The sequence below is a fragment of the Zalophus californianus genome, chromosome 11, assembly GCF_009762305.2.
Source record: "Zalophus californianus isolate mZalCal1 chromosome 11, mZalCal1.pri.v2, whole genome shotgun sequence".
Classification (NCBI taxonomy): domain Eukaryota; kingdom Metazoa; phylum Chordata; class Mammalia; order Carnivora; family Otariidae; genus Zalophus; species Zalophus californianus.
This window is the reverse complement of record NC_045605.1, coordinates 53,653,282-53,671,382: the sequence shown is the minus strand read 5'-3', so window position 1 is coordinate 53,671,382 and position 18,101 is coordinate 53,653,282. Positions and strand designations below refer to the sequence as shown.

The 18,101-nt window shown below is 47.5% G+C and overlaps 1 protein-coding gene across 2 annotated transcripts in view; it reads right to left on the bottom strand.

Moving 5' to 3' along the window:
- TENM4 (teneurin transmembrane protein 4) overlaps positions 1–18,101 on the bottom strand; it is a 711,368-nt gene that overhangs the window by 44,392 nt on the left and 648,875 nt on the right. For both annotated transcript variants that reach the window (XM_027580077.2, XM_035722936.1), the window contains 4 exons: positions 16,819–16,962; positions 13,894–14,143; positions 11,643–11,663; positions 3,728–3,960 (listed from right to left, as the gene is read on the bottom strand). In XM_027580077.2, coding sequence (XP_027435878.2) covers positions 3,728–3,960; positions 11,643–11,663; positions 13,894–14,143; positions 16,819–16,962 — 648 coding nt within the window. The remainder of the gene's footprint in view (positions 1–3,727; positions 3,961–11,642; positions 11,664–13,893; positions 14,144–16,818; positions 16,963–18,101) is intronic.

Sequence of the window (18,101 nt, the reverse complement as noted above, 5' to 3'; positions counted from 1 at the left end):
CCAGGCTGATGGAGAATCTCCTCTCTGTGATCTGATGACATCCTTCCCACAGGATTCATTCCCCTTCTGAAGTCCTAAAGACAGATGCCCAGGGGCTTAGGGTGACTTGTTCAGACCAGGGATTAGAACTCAAGTCTTCTGATTCTCCAGGGCTCTGGTCCTTCCACCTTACTGCCTCTGGAGATTTTTACCTGTCAGCTTAGCTAGCCTCCAAACCCAGACTCCTACTTCTGGGGGTTTGTCAAGCATTAGAGGTAGCAGTAGGGAGAAACTTTTTCAATGTCAAAACTGTGAATTATTTAAGTTAATCTACTTATGAAGCCTTGTAATTATAATAATCAAATTCCCTTTTTGGTAACAATTTTTCTTTTCTCCCAAGATAATCATCCTTCTTGTTCTTCTATTCTGATTTTATTTTTATTGGTTATTATAGATGTACAGAGCCTAAACATGAAAGCTTTGGATGTGTGTAGAGGATATGGGTGAAATAAATGTCTAGAAAAAGGCACATGGACGAGAGCAGTCTGAATTCACCATTCACTTTCTCCATGACCAGCTGTGTGACCTTGGGCAAGTCACTGGATGTCTCTGCATTTGTATTCTCAGCTCTTAAATGAAGGGATTGTTCTCAATTTGTACTTCTCACTCCTGGATGTGTGTGCATTTTCTATTACGTACTCCACAGGGAGGTGGTTCAGAAAACCTCAAGCAGAGCCTGAATATCTATCTGTATTTTTGACAAGCACCTCAGGTGGTAATGATCTAAAACAAAGTTCGAGAATCACTCTAATACAATAAATCAGTGCTTCTTAACCAGTGATGTATATCAGAATCACCAAAAGAGTTTTTATTTTTCCCAACATATACCTGCTTGGCCTCACTCCTGGAAATACTAATTCTGGGGGTGGCTGGGACTGGGACTAAGATATGTTTTATCATGGGTGATACTGATTTTCACCCCAAATTACCACCCCAAGGGTTAGACATAGCCCGACCAAACCGAGAACTGCTCAGGGGTGCTGGGGCTGAGAGAAAGACAGGATGGACCCCCAGGGAGCACACTGGCTAGGTGGGGGAGGGCGGGAATGAGTCAGGGCCCTGCGGAGTGCCCCAGGGAGTGACATGATGAAGAAAAGGAGAGTCCAGTCAGTTGTGCTCTGTTCAGGCTTCTCTGGGCACTAAAATGAAAGAAGGGTAAAGGCACTTGCAACAGAAAGCTTTCCAGTTGTAGACCCTTGGCCGTGTCACTTCACTGAATCCAGCTTTCTTGTCAACAAAACGGAGAGGATAATAGCTGACACTTGTGGGGCGCCTGGGTGGCTCAGTCGTTAAGCGTCTGCCTTTGGCTCAGGTCATGATCCCGGGGTCCTGGGATGGAGCCCCGCATCGGGCCCCCCGCTCGGCGGGGGGCCTGCTTCTCCCTCTCCCACACCTCCGCTTGTGTTCCTGCTCTCACTAACTCTCTCTGTCAAATAAATAAACAAAATCTTTAAAAAAAAATAGCTGACACTTGTAATAGCCCTCAATAATTACTAGTGACTGAGAATTCTGAGAACGTGACCAGCGCTTTGTGGAGGCCCTTGCTCTCGGGGTCCATGAGTCTGGGACTGGGGTGGTTTCAGGCACCCCAGGCCCTCTGAGTGCTGAAGACTCCTCGGAGCAGTAGTTCTGTCCACCCCCTCGCTGCTCAGGGCCGGAGGGCGATTTCTCACAGAGGACAAGGCAGCCTTCAGGCAGGGATGCCTTTCTTCTGCCCCTGCCTAGAGTCTAAATTAATTGTGTTCTGTTAAGTACTGGGACAGGAGTTTTCTTGTCTGCCTGGCTACGCTCTGTCTTCCTCTTCCAACTGCTGGGACTGATGAGTGCTCCGTGAACAATCGGGTTTCTTGTTTACAAAGTTGGCTGCACAGGCTAATAGAAGTGACTGCCCCCTGATTAATTACTTCAGATTTTTCTCTTTTTGTTGTGCTAAATAGATGGACATCTTTTCTCCTCCCTTCTGTGAAGTGTCTGCGTGCCGTGGCACCCTTGTCATTTCTCTCTGGGTTAATTACAGACTTTTGGGCAATTTCACTGCTGCTGCATCTGGGTGCCTGCGTGTGTGCATCTGTGTGTGTGTGTGTGGGGGGGCACCTGAGAAAGCCCTGGAGAGAATAACATTTTCAGAAAAAACATTTACTTCTAAGAGAATAGAATGCTGTAGCTGAATGGGGTCTTGGGGGACCCATGGAGCCCCATCTGCTCATTTACCAATGGGAACACTGAGGCCCAGAGGAGGAAGTCAGAGGCCAGGGAGCTGCAGGACCGAATCATAATGCAGGATCCCTAAGTGCAAGCCTGGTGTTCTTTCCACTGCAGGCTACTACTCGCTCAGGGTTAGGAAATCATAATTGGGACCGCAGAAGTCACAATACTTACCCCACAGTTACCACCCGACCAGTCCAGGTATGTGAGAGAGATGAGACGAGATGAGATATGATGCTATATGGTGTGGTAACATAATGTAATGTAATATAACAATTATAATAGAAGTCACTATTTATGAGATGTTTATCAGGTGCCTGGAACCACGGAACTAAGCATTTTCACTCCTGATCAGATTTAATCTGTACTCTGACTGTGCAGTACGTTTCTGTTTCATAGGCGAGGCAAGCGTGGCTCAGACAGGTTAAGCAATTCAGCCCAACTCACACGGCTATGAGGTGACAATGACTGAATTTGAATACAGAACAGCCTGATTTCACCAGACTAATGCTTTGACTGGAAAGTGCATATGCCAACTGCATTTTACCAACCACTGACACGGACATTAATTCTATTCATGAGGGGCAGAGCTAGGTCCAGGAGATGCCCTGAAATCTGGCACCATTTACTAATATAATCACATATGACATTTTTTGTGGGCTATCTTATGAAGTATAGAATTCTGAGTCCTGTGCACACGTCTCCTTTCTCCTCAGGGAGAAGCTCCTCTTCCTCTCTCCCACAACGGTGGTTCACGTTCAAGTCTTATTTCTTCTGCTACGTTGAACTTACCTATACAACCATAGTGCACTGCACACTCAGTGAATACATGCTGAATAAGTGAATGGAAAATTGTAATTGTGGGTATGAAGAGGTCTAACTTTTTGAAGGACTCAAAACTGAAGCCAACAGTTAACCCGTCCTATGGCGTGTGAGCATCTACAAAGATGACATGCTGCAATGTTCTGATAAAACAATAACATGAGAGAGAGCATACATGTCCAACAGGAGGGGACTGATGAGTGAAGGATGGACATCCATTTGATGGAATGCTATATAGCCATAAAAAATGAGGGCAGAGAAGACTAACAACATGGGGAAATGTTCATGATATATCAGTTAGGGAAAAAATAAAGGAGGTTACCAAAACAGTCTGTTTAACGTGACCACAACACACAGAAAAAGGACTAGAAGGAAAGACAGGAAATGTTACCTGGGAATATTTCTGGCAGGTGGAATGGTGACAATTTTAACTTTTCCCTGGAGACTTCTTGGTATTTTCCAGAATGCTTTCACAAAGATAAGCATGTATTTCTTTTGCAAATGGAGTGGGTATGAAGGCCGAATTTTGCTATCACATGGGGCTTATTTATAATTTTTTCCAATTCTAAGCCTGAGTGTGGAGTTGGACTCCTCACTCCTGGGAAGTTAATTATCAGGACCCCCATCAATGTTACTGTAAGCAAGGTAAGCAAGGCCTTACCTCTGGGGTTGGTAAGTGTGGCCTCGGTGGCCTTGCCACCATCCCCGCATCGAGTGTCATCGAAGGGGAGGCACTGGTCACCTGTCCCCGCGACCACCTCGGAGTTCTTGACAAGGTCCTTCACGACCACGGTGGACTTGATCTTAAAGACCCGCCGGCTGTTGGTGTCCGAGAGGAAGACAGCCCCGCTCATGGGGTCCGTGGTCAGGTAGTATTTATGCGCTGGGCTATGGCTGTGAAATAAGAACACACCCTTTGGTGAGCACTTTCTTCCTTCCCATCAGGGGACCACAGAGTCCAAGCAAAAAGTCACCTGGGGATGATGTCCCTCTTTTGGGTGACGGTTCTGCAATTTTTCTGACCCCAGTGGTTGGCTTCCCTCACTATCCCTCTTACCTAACTGTTAATACAAGAAGCTCTTGCCAATGACTGTGATGCCCGGCCCAGCACCATGGCCATATGAGGAGCTCAACACGTGTTTTCTTAAAAGGATTATCAGGGAAGCTTACCATGGGTGGCCTGTAAATCCAAGCCAGAAACACGAGAGGGCTTGCCTCTAAAAAAACACTTCAAGAGTTCAAAACACAAGCCCTTTTCCCTCGAGTTTGCATGGCAGCCCCTCCCCCAGCCACGTCAGGACTGACTGATAAGAGCCTGGCCAGATCTGACTCCCAGTCAGTGACAATACAGTCTTCTGTTGACTCAGACCTACATTATACTGATCAGGAGCCCAGGAGTCTCCCTTCTGTAGTCAGATATAAGGAATTGCAGGATGAGTTTGTAATTTGCAGCAACACCCAAGGAAAAAGAAATAAAACAAGGGGGCAGTTCTGTTTCTGGAAACCAGTCCTAAAGACAAGGCTCTGCTGACAGAGGGAGGCAGAGGCAGACCATGACCTTAGGGAGGGTGGCAGAGACAAGGCACTGGCCCTGGGCACACGGCAGGAAAAATGCACAAGTACTGGCATCAGATCAGTCTGGGTTCCAAGTCTGGCTCTGTCATTTCCAGGTTCTGAAACCTGGGCAAGTTAGCTGGCCTTCTGAGCCTCAAACCTCTGCAAAATGGGGTATGAACAGTTACTTTGTCGGTGTACTGAGAAAATTATAAAAAAATCATATCTGAAGATTATTTAGCATAGTGCTTGGCACATCGTAGATACTCAGTAATCGTAACTGTTATTTTAATTCCTAGTCATTATGTCTTTTTTTACAGTTGGAGAGGACTCCCTAATTAAACCTGAATTGTCCTATCACATGGTACTGCTTTATAATTTCTTCCAAGTCTAGGCTAAATTGGAGCTGGACTCCTAACTCCTAGAAAGCTAACTTTCAGTCCCTGTGCATGGCCTGGCCATTCTCAGGCCCTCAAACTGCATCTCAATACTGGTAGCCACTTCCAAGCCTCTGGAAAGTCTTCTGATTCAAGGGACTGCCCCTCTGTTCAGGTTGGATGGCCCGGCACCGGCCACTTTCACTGGATGGTGGGATGCAAACCGTGCTGGGGATTCAGAGGGCAGCCTGAGCAGTGCCAGCAAAGGAGGGGCACTGTACAAACCTTCAAGATGCAGGTAAGAGAATCAGAAAAGTCTAGAAGGAAGCGATTTTACGTTTTATCAGGCATGTAGGTTTTGGGTCCTTTTGAAAAACAAAATTTTATTTTACAGATTGGTGTTTTTTGAATTACACATGAGGACGGGGGCATCATCATCTTTTCAGTGTCAAGGTCTCTGAAGGTCTTAATCTGGCCTGTCATCATAACCAACCTTTGCTTTGGGCGTTGTCTTGGGGACTGGCTGATTCTTAACAGGGCCAGGTTCCCAGACCCAAGATAGCCTCTCTTTATTTTCTCTCCTTGAATTAGACGAAGGTGACATGATTTTCTCCAGCTGTCCTTCCTCTGTAGACCCAACACAACTGTCCCATCACCTCATCCTTCTCAAATAACAGGCAGGTCTCTCTGCCTGCAGCCTGGGTCCTCCCCAGGCCATTCTTCCTTGTTCTAACCCAGACATCATCACGTCACCCCAGTGCCAATGCCCTCCCTTCCAGGACTCCCCATGGCTCCTGGGCTGAGTTCAGACTCCCCGGCGGAGCAACACACAGGGCCCTTCACACGCTGCCGCTGTCTCTTCTCCCCAGCCTCCTTCCAGCAGACGGCCTGCACTCCAGCACCTTGTCCCCCCCCCCCCCCCCCCACACCTCTCTGTACCTTCCATCCCCGCTCTGTGGAATATTCCGTCCCCCTGCTGAACTTCTACTCATTCTTCAGGTGTCAGCTCAATGGTATCTTTTCTGGCAAAACCTTCCCTGACCCCTGTGTGTGGAGATTCCTATCTGTTCATAACTGGGTAACAGGATACTTCACATAATGCTGTGACTATTTATTTATGAGGCTGTCTCCCAAGTCTGACACTCAACACTTGAAGGGAAGAGATGGGATTGTATTCATTTTGTATTTCCAATGTTCAGCTTGGTGCCTTCTAGGGCATAGTAGCCATTTGCTTTAAATGGATGGCATCTCCATTTTGAGCTTATTTAAATATCATTTTCATTCAAATTATTGGTGTTCCTTTCACTTCTCTTTTGGGGGAAACTGATAACAGGAAAGATGTCCTGTTTATCTTGAAATTCCCCGAGACTTATCTTTTAATCTTCCCAGATGACACGGACTCTGGCTAAACAGAAAGCCTTAGATCCCACTCTGCCCCTGCAGGGCAACCTTGACCTCTCTGCTTTCCTGATGACAGCTGTGAGGTGGGGGAGATCATTTCATCTCTTTGTGCATCGCTCATGATAAACTGGTGCTATCCACCTTGGCAGAAAACGTGTCCCAGAGGGAGTATGGTAGGGGCCCTGTCCACTTAGATTTGCCCCCTGAGTTTCTGGCTCCTGTCTGCCTGCACTGACCCAGAGACGTGTCACTCTGGTACAGTTTCTCAGCTCAGTGAATTCCAGAAGGGGGTGGCACTGGCAGGACTGTCCCAGAGAGTCTGAAAGAACTGTGGCCCATCTTTTGTGCCCAAGGACATATTTGCCATCTGGTGGTCAGGGAAGTGTAGGGAAAGAACGCTAGCTTTGAGCTTAGGAGACGGGGGTTCTAATTTGAGCAAGTCTCCTACATTGGTCAAACTGTAGGTCCCTCGGTTGTCAGCTGATGAAGTTCCTGCTCTGCTTGGCCCACAGGCTTATCATCAGGATCAGATGAAATTAGACATCTCAACAGCCCTTTCCGGTTGGTAGAGCTCTTCGACAGCCTTCAGGGCACTGTTTCCTCATGCCACCCGCCTAGGGAGCAGCCACCAGACCTCTGCCAGGGGCAGGACCACCGTTCGGCGGGGCAGAGCTTGCCGAGATGACTGTCGCGGGTATGAGAGCATCTGCTACCACCTCTGGGGGCTTGTTCTGTCCCCGACACCCTCCTAGAACTTTATACACAGAGCCTGACCCTCCTCACAACTACTGTGTAAGGCAGGTGATTACTGTTTTTAAAATATATATATTTCAGAAAACGGAGACTACCAGAGATGAAGTGACTTGACCAGGGCCAGACACTGCTGAGTGGCAGGATGGGTTTCCAACTCCAATCTTTTTGACCTAAAGGCTGTGTTCTTCCTATTTGCCCACACTGCCTCTCAGGGCCTTGAAAACGGCCCTGCCCTGACCCACCGGGGAGCACCAGACCCTGTCCTGAGACCCAGCTCCAGCATCATCTCATCTGTACTGCCATCCCTGGATTCCCAGGCGCTGCTTTCCTCTACTGGCTAACTGGCCACTTCCTCTGTGGCATCACTAGGCCCTCCACAGAATATAATTTTAGTACCTGTAGCACCTTAACACTTTTCTATTTAGTTGTGTTCTCCTCAATGACATCTTGAACTCTTCAAGAGCAAGGACCAGCTTCAAGGCCCTGCTGCTTAGCTCCGGGCTGATGCAGAGTAAGTGTTCCAGAAAGGTCTACTGACTTTCTGAATCAGCGAGTGAATGACTGTTTGCCTCCCTGGGAGTGTACAGAGGAAATACTAATGCTAAGGAGCTTACAGTGATGGTGCTTATCGGTGATGGTTACACATCAGATTCACCAGAGAAGCTTAAAAAAAGAAAAAGGAAAAGAAAAGCCTCACTGACAACATCTGAAGGGCCTGGGCATTGTACCTTTAAGATCTCTCCAGGTGACTCCGAGGCACAGCCAGATCTGGAAACTGAGGCCTTACAGCAGTGCTCTTCAAACTTTAATGGGCACATGAATCACCTGGAGATCGTGTTAAAATGTAGATTCCAGTTCAGCAGTTCTGGGGTGTGGCCCGAGAGCCTGTATTTCTAACAAGTTTTCGGACAATGCCAGGGTTGCCTGTCTGTACTGTGAGTAGCAAGGCCTTGGAATACTCTAAAAACCATCCCTGCGTGAGATGGAGCCCCAGGCCCAGCTCTGCAGCAGGGACCATGCCAGATTCAGCTCTGATTCCTAGCATCTTGGGCCAGGCTGGGCACAGGGGAGGGTCACAGCTCTGTTTCCAAGAGTCCACCAAGGGACCCACATTCTTTTCTACCTCTGTAGACATGAACTTGGCACCTCTGGAAGCTACGGACATTCTTGGAGACTCTGAGGGTGTCATCACCGAAGTTCATGAGCTGAAATCGAGCCTCACTCTGCCCTCTTTCTGGATGCCGTGGGGAATTTCCTGGCAGGATCTGGGAGTCCAGGGACCAGAAGCACTCTAGTCCCTGCTTCTGAGTGAGAATTCTCCCTTGGTCTCAGAGGAACGTCTACAAACGAGCATCCTTTGGCTGCATCTGGTGGCAGCCCTGGCAGAACCTGATTTACTGGTTCTTGGAACCAGTGGGAAGAGCCACAAAGACAGGGGTTCAAATGCTGGTTCTACCACCAACTTGGTAGGTGACCTTGGGCAAATCACTTCATTACTCTGAGCCTTAATTTCTTCATCTGAGAAATGGGGATAACCACAACTACTTCAAAGGGCTACTTTGAGGACAACGTTGTATAAAGAATATAAATCGCTGAGCATAGTGCCTGTTCCATTAAGAAATAAAAATGCCCGATAAATGGCAGCTGGTTACCTGGAGAAACCTTCAGAGTATTTATGTCACTGTATAATGGAAAAGCCAAGTATGTCAGACTTAATATTGTCCTGCCAGGCCTATTTCCTGGGGTAGTAAAGGGCTCTCTGTTGGAGTTAACTTAATATGTGCAGCTGGGATCGATGGAGACCTGAGTTCAAATGTGCTTCGGAACAACAGACTTCAAGCATTCCTCCACGACCCCGGGGAAGAGATCTAGGAGGGAAGGAGGACCTTCGTTCCCTGAAGGGGTCCACCAAGGAAGATGCCCAAGGGGTCCCTGGACTGGGTATGCCTTGCGTGGTGGGCTGGCACGGAGGCTGGACAGAGAGGAACAAGACTGCCCTGGGAAGCACACACGTGGACCGCCACTCCTGGGAACAGCTGAGGCAGAAAATGCTCACGGGCAGAGAGGACGTTTTAGAATGTTTAAGCCACTTCTGACATTTACAAATGGGGACACAAAGGCCCGTAGAGAGGGAGGGATTTACCAGTATCCAAGTGCCAGTTAAAATCAGAGCTGGGACCTGGGTCTTCCACTCCAGATTTTCTTTAGGAAACTGGAGAAGGCAGAAAGAAATTCCTTTTTTCCTTCCACTTTGTTTTGCTTCAGAAGTAGTTTTTGGCGTCCGAGAAAGCGATGAATTGAGGTAGGGCAGGAAGCTGGCTTTGAAATTGTGCCGTGGATGTATCGAAAGATCACGAAACATCAGAAACAAAAGGCATCAAAACCACAACTCTTACGGGTTACAGATGATGAGACTGGAAACTGGAAATTCTGGGTGACCAACCCAGAGGCACCCGACGAGTGCGCCACAAAGCTGGACAGGAGCCCTGGCCTCCTGATTCTTCCCAGCTCTGTTCCCTGTAGCTCAGCTGCGTCTCAGCCAGTGACCACCACTGACTGAAGGTTTTCATGTGAAATGCTGGGTTTTCACCCCAGATCTTCATATGAAACGTATTTCTGTGTTCTCTCTAAAACCCAACTTGGGGGTATGTATCGATTCACAGTTCAGTATCATCCATACGAAGCTCACTGAAAATTCTTTAGAGATTTCAGTGTCAGGAAAAAAATACTCCCCCCTCTGAGAAGTGAGCATATTTTCCCATTTCTGATAATGCAAACCATGAGAATAATTATGTTTCCCTGTTTACTCTGGCCGCCAGGAAGTTCAGGGGCTAGTTTAACACACAATCACATATGTGTTTCCTCCTTTTTTCCTTTGTTCTCAACTTCTATTTAATTTACTTTAAGACGTGTGTCTTTGGTTATAAGAGGACTGAATTCCTTTTTGGGAAAGAGGGAGATGCCATCATCATCATATAATGGTTATGATGATAGTAATAATACATATAACAATAATAATAATAATAATAACAACCATGTCTGTGCCTGGCACAATGCTATCTACCTTATAAGCAACCTCTGTAACCCGTGAAACAGCCTCCAAGAGTGACTTTGTTAATTTCCAGGCAGAAACAAAAGCTTAGAAAGATGAAGTGATTTTTTTCAAGGTCACACAACGGGGGAGCTTCAGCTTGCTCATCTGTAAACTGGGTGTGGCAAGAATGCCTACCTCACAGGGTGGTTTGGGGATGAACTGCTATAGTAAATCGCCGAACGCTCACTCTACCACACATGAGATGCTCTATCCATGTTAATTATTATTATAACCTTAAAACAATATATATGATTGGGGTGTCTGGGTGGCTCAGTCGGTTAAGCGTCTGACTTCAGCTCAGGTCATAATCCCAGCATCCTGGGATCGAGCCCCATGTTGGGCTCCGGACTCTGCATTTAGCGGGGAGTCTGCTTCTCCCTCTGCCCCTCCCCCCTACTTGTGCTCTCTCTTTCTAATAAATAAGGTCTTAAAAAAGGTAATATATATGATTGTTAAATTAATACAACATCTAATTACATAGGTGTGGATATAAACATTACTGGATTTGGGTCTGTCTAACTCCTTCCACTGTCCTAAGATTTTCTTTGAGCCCAACTTAGCACTTATCCCATGTACCAGTTTGATGGGAGCCACCTGTGGATAACTGAGAGTCACCTCTGTGGCAGCCCCAGCTCCATCTGCCCACAGCCACTTTCAAGTCATCCAGATGTGTGTGAGGCGACCGTTCCCCAGGAGTCAGACTAGCGCCACAAAGACAGCAGTGCTGATGGGCAGACAATCCTCTTGGTGCGTCTGATGAGGCCCTCTCTGCCTGCTGCAGTGTCACAGTGAGCCTCCATGACAAATCTACACTGTGACAAAGTTCCTATTTGGGGACCACTCTTTTCGGTGGTCCATATGGTCTGGAAGATCCTCCCCCACTCTGCCCTTGCTGGCAAACTTTCTGGTGGGGTCACCTGGTATCCCAACCACCAAATCCAAGTCAACCAGAATGCCCACAGAAATGCAAATCTGAAACCTGTCTTCTTCCAGGTTCTTTGCCCGATCGAGATGTTCTCAAGACTCCCCCACTGTGACCATCGAAGCCACACAACACAGTTAGGATGATGTCCTCATTTATCCCAAGGAGAAGCAGACGGGTGTTCAAATTACTATGCCAAGGTTAAAATTGTTTCCCCTATTATTTCAGTCTGTCATGTCCACAGATGACCAGAGTAGCTGCTGCACTTCGCTAGAGATGGAAGGAGTGTAGGCTCTCGCCACCCGCCCCCACCATTTTTAATGACGTCCTCTCATGGTAACTGATTACCCCCAATCAGTTCCAAATGCACAGGATTCATTTGCTATTGAGCCAGCAGAAATTGACACGTGCAGCTTACCACACAACATGCAACAAGGCAGAGGAGAGACGGGAAATTCTCCACTGGTTCGCTTACCTATGTCTGAAATCTTTATTTCTGACAGAAGACAGGAGAGCAGGGAATAGAAGAAAGAATGAGGTGTTAGCAGCAGGGTTAGAAGCATTATTAGCAGCCTGAAAACTTGACAGCAATGGTACTGTACAATACTATAATAAATAAAGACTTAGCAGCTATGACACTGATTTATTTTATATTGGATATTACTCGTCAGTGAGCTCACTTACAAGCGGCTACATATCATGGAAGAGGCATGGTTTCTCTGGCACCACTACCTCTGAGTTCAGGATGAGGAAGAGGCTGACATGCCGCTGCCCTCACCAGGGCTAAGACAGAGGCTGGAACAGCTGATTCCCTCCCCCATGCACAGACACGTGCCCAGAGATACACCCGCTCACTGCTGTGTCTCTGTCCGCGTGCACACGGCCCTACAGAGGGCATTCAAAACTCGCGAAGCCCACCGTGATCCTCCTCATAACGGAATACAGAATTGGAGATACACTGTACTTAGAAGGGAGGGGGTGAACAGGGAAACAGGCCGGGAAGAAAATATATTAAGATGATAACATATTGATAAATTTATTTTTCTTTCCAGATTTCATTAACTCCTCCCTCCCTTGCTTATTGTCTTCCATGATCTCCCCTCAAATGTGGGAGGGAGCAGGGAAAGTGGGATGTCTTATTTGAAGATGTGAAAATGGGGGCCCAGAGAGGGTAAGTGTCCTGCCCAAAGTTGTACAGCTTCTCTGCTAAGGTGGCCTGACTCCCTAGTCGATGGCTCTTTCCATCGTATTCTAGGAGACAGGAAGACAATGTGAGCAGTTGACTGGAGCAAACAGATGTCTGTGGCAGTGAAATTCATAAAAGAGAGAAAAAGGCAGAGAATGGTCACCAGTGGTTCTCCTTAGCCTGATATCTCATCTCCTAGGAGTCCAGAGAATTTGAGCATCTGATTCTTCTCGTGGCCAAAGACCCTCTGCTTTACTTGTTCGTGTGTGTGTGTGTGTGTGTGTGTGTGTGTGTGTGTGTGTGTGTGTGATAGAGAGAGAAAGAAAGAGAGAGAGAGAGAGAGAGAGAGAGAATGAACCTTTTCCTCCTGAGGGCTGCCACAACTGTGGTCAGCCAGCAAGCTTTCCCTTCCTTACACATGCATCCTGCAGAGTGAAATTGTCAGCAGGCAATTACCTCCAGGGAATAATTTAACGTGGCATTAAAGCCAAAGTGGCCCTCCTTGGGTCAGGTGACAATTCTTTGGTGAGGCAGAGATGTGTGATGGGTGGCCTTCTGGGTTTGGGTCTGCCATTCTAGAAGCTGGACTTTGGGCAGATTCTTTAAATTCCCCAAGTCTCCTTTTTCTTGCTTGTCAAGGGCAATCATGATAAGTATCTTGCAGGACTGTTATACTGGGCAAATAGTTGGGACCTCACAAAAGTGAGTTTCCACATCCCTGGCCATTTTGGAGGAAGGCTTTCCAGCTCACGGGCCTGTCCTGTTCACATGGACCCCAGTCCAGGAGATGGGCAGATCCCCTTCCCTAAAGCAGTTCTGAGGAACTTGGTGCCATTTCTCCTGAAAGGGAGCATGGGGCTCCCCTATCTTTAATCGCAGCTTCTCTGTAACCCTAGAACCCACCCTATGACAGTGCTTTGGTTCTAAAAAGACCTGCTTTAGGGAGGCCCAGAGAAAATGCAACCCATCAGGCCCTTCCCTGAGCTCTAAGTTTGGCTGTGCACCATCATGCATGGTTGGGATGGGGAGAAGGAAAAGGCGGAGTTGGCTGGCTCTGTAGCACGTTAGGGGCCGAGAGGCATGGCCTGGTTTCAGCTCATGGGCCTTTATCTGAAGAGAACTCTTCCTAACTCGGATGAGTGTTTAGTAACAGGGCCAAACCTGGCAACACTGGCACAGGGGCTGTGTCCACCCTGCTGTCCTTGTCCTTCTAAGAAGACCCATGGGACTAATTCCAATCTGTTTGGCTTCCAGAGTCTAATTCCTGGTTGGTAGCAGACCTTTACATCTTCTGGGCGCCAAGGATATTCCCCTGTCCCACAAGTGGTCTGTCTTCGTTGCAGTGCCCCGTGGAAAACAGCACCTGCTTCCCCAGTGTAGAGTTCAGCCCCTGAGCTGGGAAGTGAAAAGTCCCCGATGGACTCTGACAGGTGAGGCTCTGTCTGTCCCCCCTTCTGGGTGCAGTGGGTAATGCCCGGTGGGCCCACGGGATGGCCAAGGGACGCTGTTAGAAGTGTGAGGAGGGCATCACCTTACATACCTCAACTCCAGGATGTTGGTGACATTCCCAGAAGGGAAGATCCTTCGGATGTAGTTGAAGTCTCCCACATAGAGGCTCCCGTCGGAGCCACACGTGAGGGCCACGGGGGCCAGGAGCTTATTGCCATCAGCAAGGCCATTGCAGCTGGGGCAGGAGATGCTTCTCCGGCGCCCATTGCCCATGATGCTCCCGATGACAGGTGGCTGCTGAGACACAAACTGGTTCTCCCCATTCCCTTTGTGCAAGATGCCTGGGACAAGGACAAACGGGCAGAATCACCGATGGAGCAGGAAATGGCCTTCTTCTGTGGCCAACCACAGAGTCCCCTTGATTCTGCAAAGAATGCAAGATCTCTGCCTACCATTTCCAGACTCACACCCCAAGGCTGCCGCACCCCCACCATAACACCCAGAATGTCCCGAACAGGCCGTCCTGCCTTTCTGATTGAATGCTCACAACGACCCTAAGATAGGTCCTATGATCCCCTCTGTATTAACGGGGGGAGGGGAGGGCGGGGTGGGGGGGAGGGACAGGCTAGTGGCTCACCTGAGGTCACACAGGTGGTAGCAGAAGCGCTCCTGAGCCCAGGCCCTGAATCATTCACTGCTTCTCAGATAGTACATGCCTAGTCCCTGTCTCTATCACAGCGTGCATTTTTTATTACACTTACCCATTTTTCTCTCTTTAGATTGATACCATTTCGAGTGTGGAAACGTGTCTTTTCCCTTTCTGTACCCCCAGCGCCTAGCGCAGAATTGGACACAGTAGATCCCAATGAATGTTTATAGAAACGTACAAGCGAAGTTCAGTCTCCTCTCACCAGAGTAGAGTCAAGAGACCTGGGTTTTTAATCTGGTTTTGCTCCTAAGGGACTGATCCCAGATGTTGCATAGGACTCCCCACTGCTTTACCTGGTCTTGGGCCTCAGTTTCCTTACCAGCAAAATGAAGGGACTGAGCTCAGTGACTTGCAGGCTTCATCCCATACCCACACTGTTTCTTTTTAGGCCCAGCTCACCTTTGTCTCCCATATTACTGCCACAGCCTCCAAACTGGACTCCCTGCCTCCGACCTCACCTCTTCCATACTGAAGCCTGAGTTTTGGGTTTATGGTCACCAGGATCTTCTCCCAGGCTGTCACCTATTAGCTGTGTCCTTTATTAAACAGGTATCTTTCATTCTTACATAGTCTAATCAATCATTTTGCTACTGTAACATTTGTGCTCTTTTTGGTGTTAGGGAATCCTTCTCTGAGATCATATTCTCTGATGTTTTCTTCAATTGGTTTTAAAGTGTTATCTTTCAAATTTAGATCTTTATTTAACCTTATTTATTTTGTATTTAGTATGAACTTAATTTTACTTTTCTCCACCCATTGAGCCAGTTTTCCCAATGCCAGTTTCTACCATATCTGTCCATCCTCCACCGGTACCTGAGGCTACCCCCGTCACGGACCAGTTCCTATGTGTGCATGGTGTGGTCCTCCACAGAGATCCATCCGGTCCCCATCCTTATTCTGCAGCTACAGAAGCCCTGCTGTCTGGCCGGGCACAGGATGACCTGGGGCTGCCTACACTTGGCGGGTGACCAGTGGTGTGGAAGGAGAAGTGGGGTGGGCAGCTGCTGGGAGGTGTCCTTGCAATGGAAAGGGCTTGCCCTCAGCCCTTCTCCTCCTTCTTGCCGGCTGGGACATGGATATGAAGGCCAGAATTAAGCGGTCACCCTGAACCATCACCTCGGGATTGGACGGCACGAGCAGAGCAATGGGAGGGGAGGAGCCCAGACCTCTGACCCCGCAGAGTGCCAAGCCAGCCCTGGGCTCTCTCCTTCCAGACTCGGAGCTGAATGAGAAACAAACTTTTAACTCATTTGGAATTCTGTTATTTTGGCTTTTCTGACGCGCTTGGCTGAAACTTGTCCTCCTGACTACTTATAGGTCAGTTTCTGAACGCCTTGCTCTGTCCCATAGAGTCCATTTATCTGCTCCGGTGCTAGAACCACATAGTACCGGAGACCGTGGTTTTTCTAGGATAGCTGAATATCGGGCAGCGCCTCTTTTTTCTTCTTATTTTAAAGGCTGCCTTAGCTATTGATAAATCTTCATGCTATCATAAATTCTAGAATCAGTTTTTCAGTTTTTCCTTAAACCATATGGCGGTTTTGATAGGCATTCACTGCACCTTCAGATGAGGTGGGAGACATCATTACCGTATTTCGTTGTCCCATCCCAGACCACAGTCAAGGTGAGCTATCTAAAATACAGAGCTGATTGTGTCACTTGCATGCTTGGAACCTTTCACAGGCTTGACATCTGCCTCTGGATGAAGTTCAAAGTCCTAATCCTCTCAGCCTGACCTCTAGCTGCTCCAGCCCCAGCTTTGGCTTTTGCTCTTGCCTTCATTTCAACCTTTGGTCAAACCACAGTGAACCTTCTCTCCAATTATTCTTCTTTCAGGCTTTTGTGCTTTGTTTGGCACATACTGTGCCTTCTGCCTAGAATGTTCTCCCTACTTGATATATAGGGCTAATCCTACAGACCTTTTGCGACTCAGTTCAGAGGTTCTCTTTGGAGAAAACCCTGCTTAACCAAGCGGCTGAGGTGCCCCCGTCCCATGCCCCAGGGTCCTGTGCTTTTGTGTGGGATGGCACCGCATGGAGACCGCCTGGGAAGTGTCTGGTGTCTCACCAGAGTGTCAACTCTTGAGGCCTTTCATTTCTGCATCCCCAGTGCACAGCAGTGACAAGCACAGAGCAGGCTCCCAAGGGACATCTCTGTTGACTAATCCTTTGGACAACTGATCACACATGAGCCCCTGTAATTTGAAGTGTGCATTTTTTTTTTTTTTTTAATCTGGCAGGGCATGAAGGATATGAGACCAGGGTCACACCCGTGGCCTGGCTGCTGGAATTCTCTTCACGCACTCACCACTTTGGATGTTGAGGGCATGATGTTTGTCCAGGTTCCATCCTCCCAGCTTGGAAGCATCGATTTCATAGCCCTGCAGCACAGCTGTTCTTTTTTCCCAGAGGATCAGATCTGGGCAGGATTCATACTCATAGCCCACAGAAACTGTAGAAAACAAAAGGTGCAAAATGCACGGGTGAGCAAAGCCTCTGCTTTGGCTTTGATCTGCATGCAAGGCTCTGGCTTATCTTTTGTAGGAAAGGAGAAAGGATCCTAATTCTTAGCGGGAACCAGATGTATGTACAGTACTAGCCCAGAGATGCCGAGCCTGAATATCCTCTTTTCAAAGAGCAATTGTGCATTATTAGGAAAAGTTAAAGGAAATCCACTAACCATCTTAAAAAGGACCCAGGTGAATGGATTCCCGGGACATGATCCTCTAGTATGGAAAATACTTTAGGCACAAAAATCTTCACTGCAGCATTATTTATAATAGTGCAAATTGGAAGTAATCTAAAAATTCAAAAGGGGCTAGAGGTTGAGCCCATCAGAGTGTACCCCCTTGAGGAATATTATGCCACCACCAGATATTTTGGTTATGAAGATAATGGGGTGACACAGAAAATGTTTATGGAATAATGCTAAGTTGGAAAGACTGCTTATATACAGTATTATATCTGTGCTTAAAAAAAATCTACACACACAAACTAACTACACAAAGGAAGAAAATAAATTTAAATGTTAACAAGTAGAGGTATTATTTATAGAAACAAATATGAATTTATTTACATTTTTGTCCACTTATCAAATTTTTATGAATGATAATGATGTTACTTTACTAGAGAAAAAAATTCAATATTGTTTATAATGAATACATGGAAAAGGAGCTCAGTTAGGTACTTTGAAAGCTGGAAGTTGCTTTGAGGCCTCAAAGCTTGAAAATCCCCTGGTTTCACTTTGTTTCATAAATCCAGGCTTCCTTGGAAGGGCACCAGGATGCAGGCTAACCATGGCAGGCGTCCCACGCCTGGGTTTGTAAAAAAGCCTGTAACTGTCCTATGGAAAGGATCTAGCAGAGACAGGAATACCATTTCTTTCAAGTATCCTCCTGTGCAGACACTATTCGCCAAGTGGGCAATATCCTATCACATGTTCAAGGGCAGGAATTAACAATTGGGCAGCTTCTGAAAAAGTTGCCCTAGGTGCCATAAAAGGTTGATGGCCAAATACGGCAGGAGGGCAATGCCCACAGGGACATCTTCCCTGTAACCAGGAGTCGTGCTGAGTTGTGCTAGCAGCCTCTC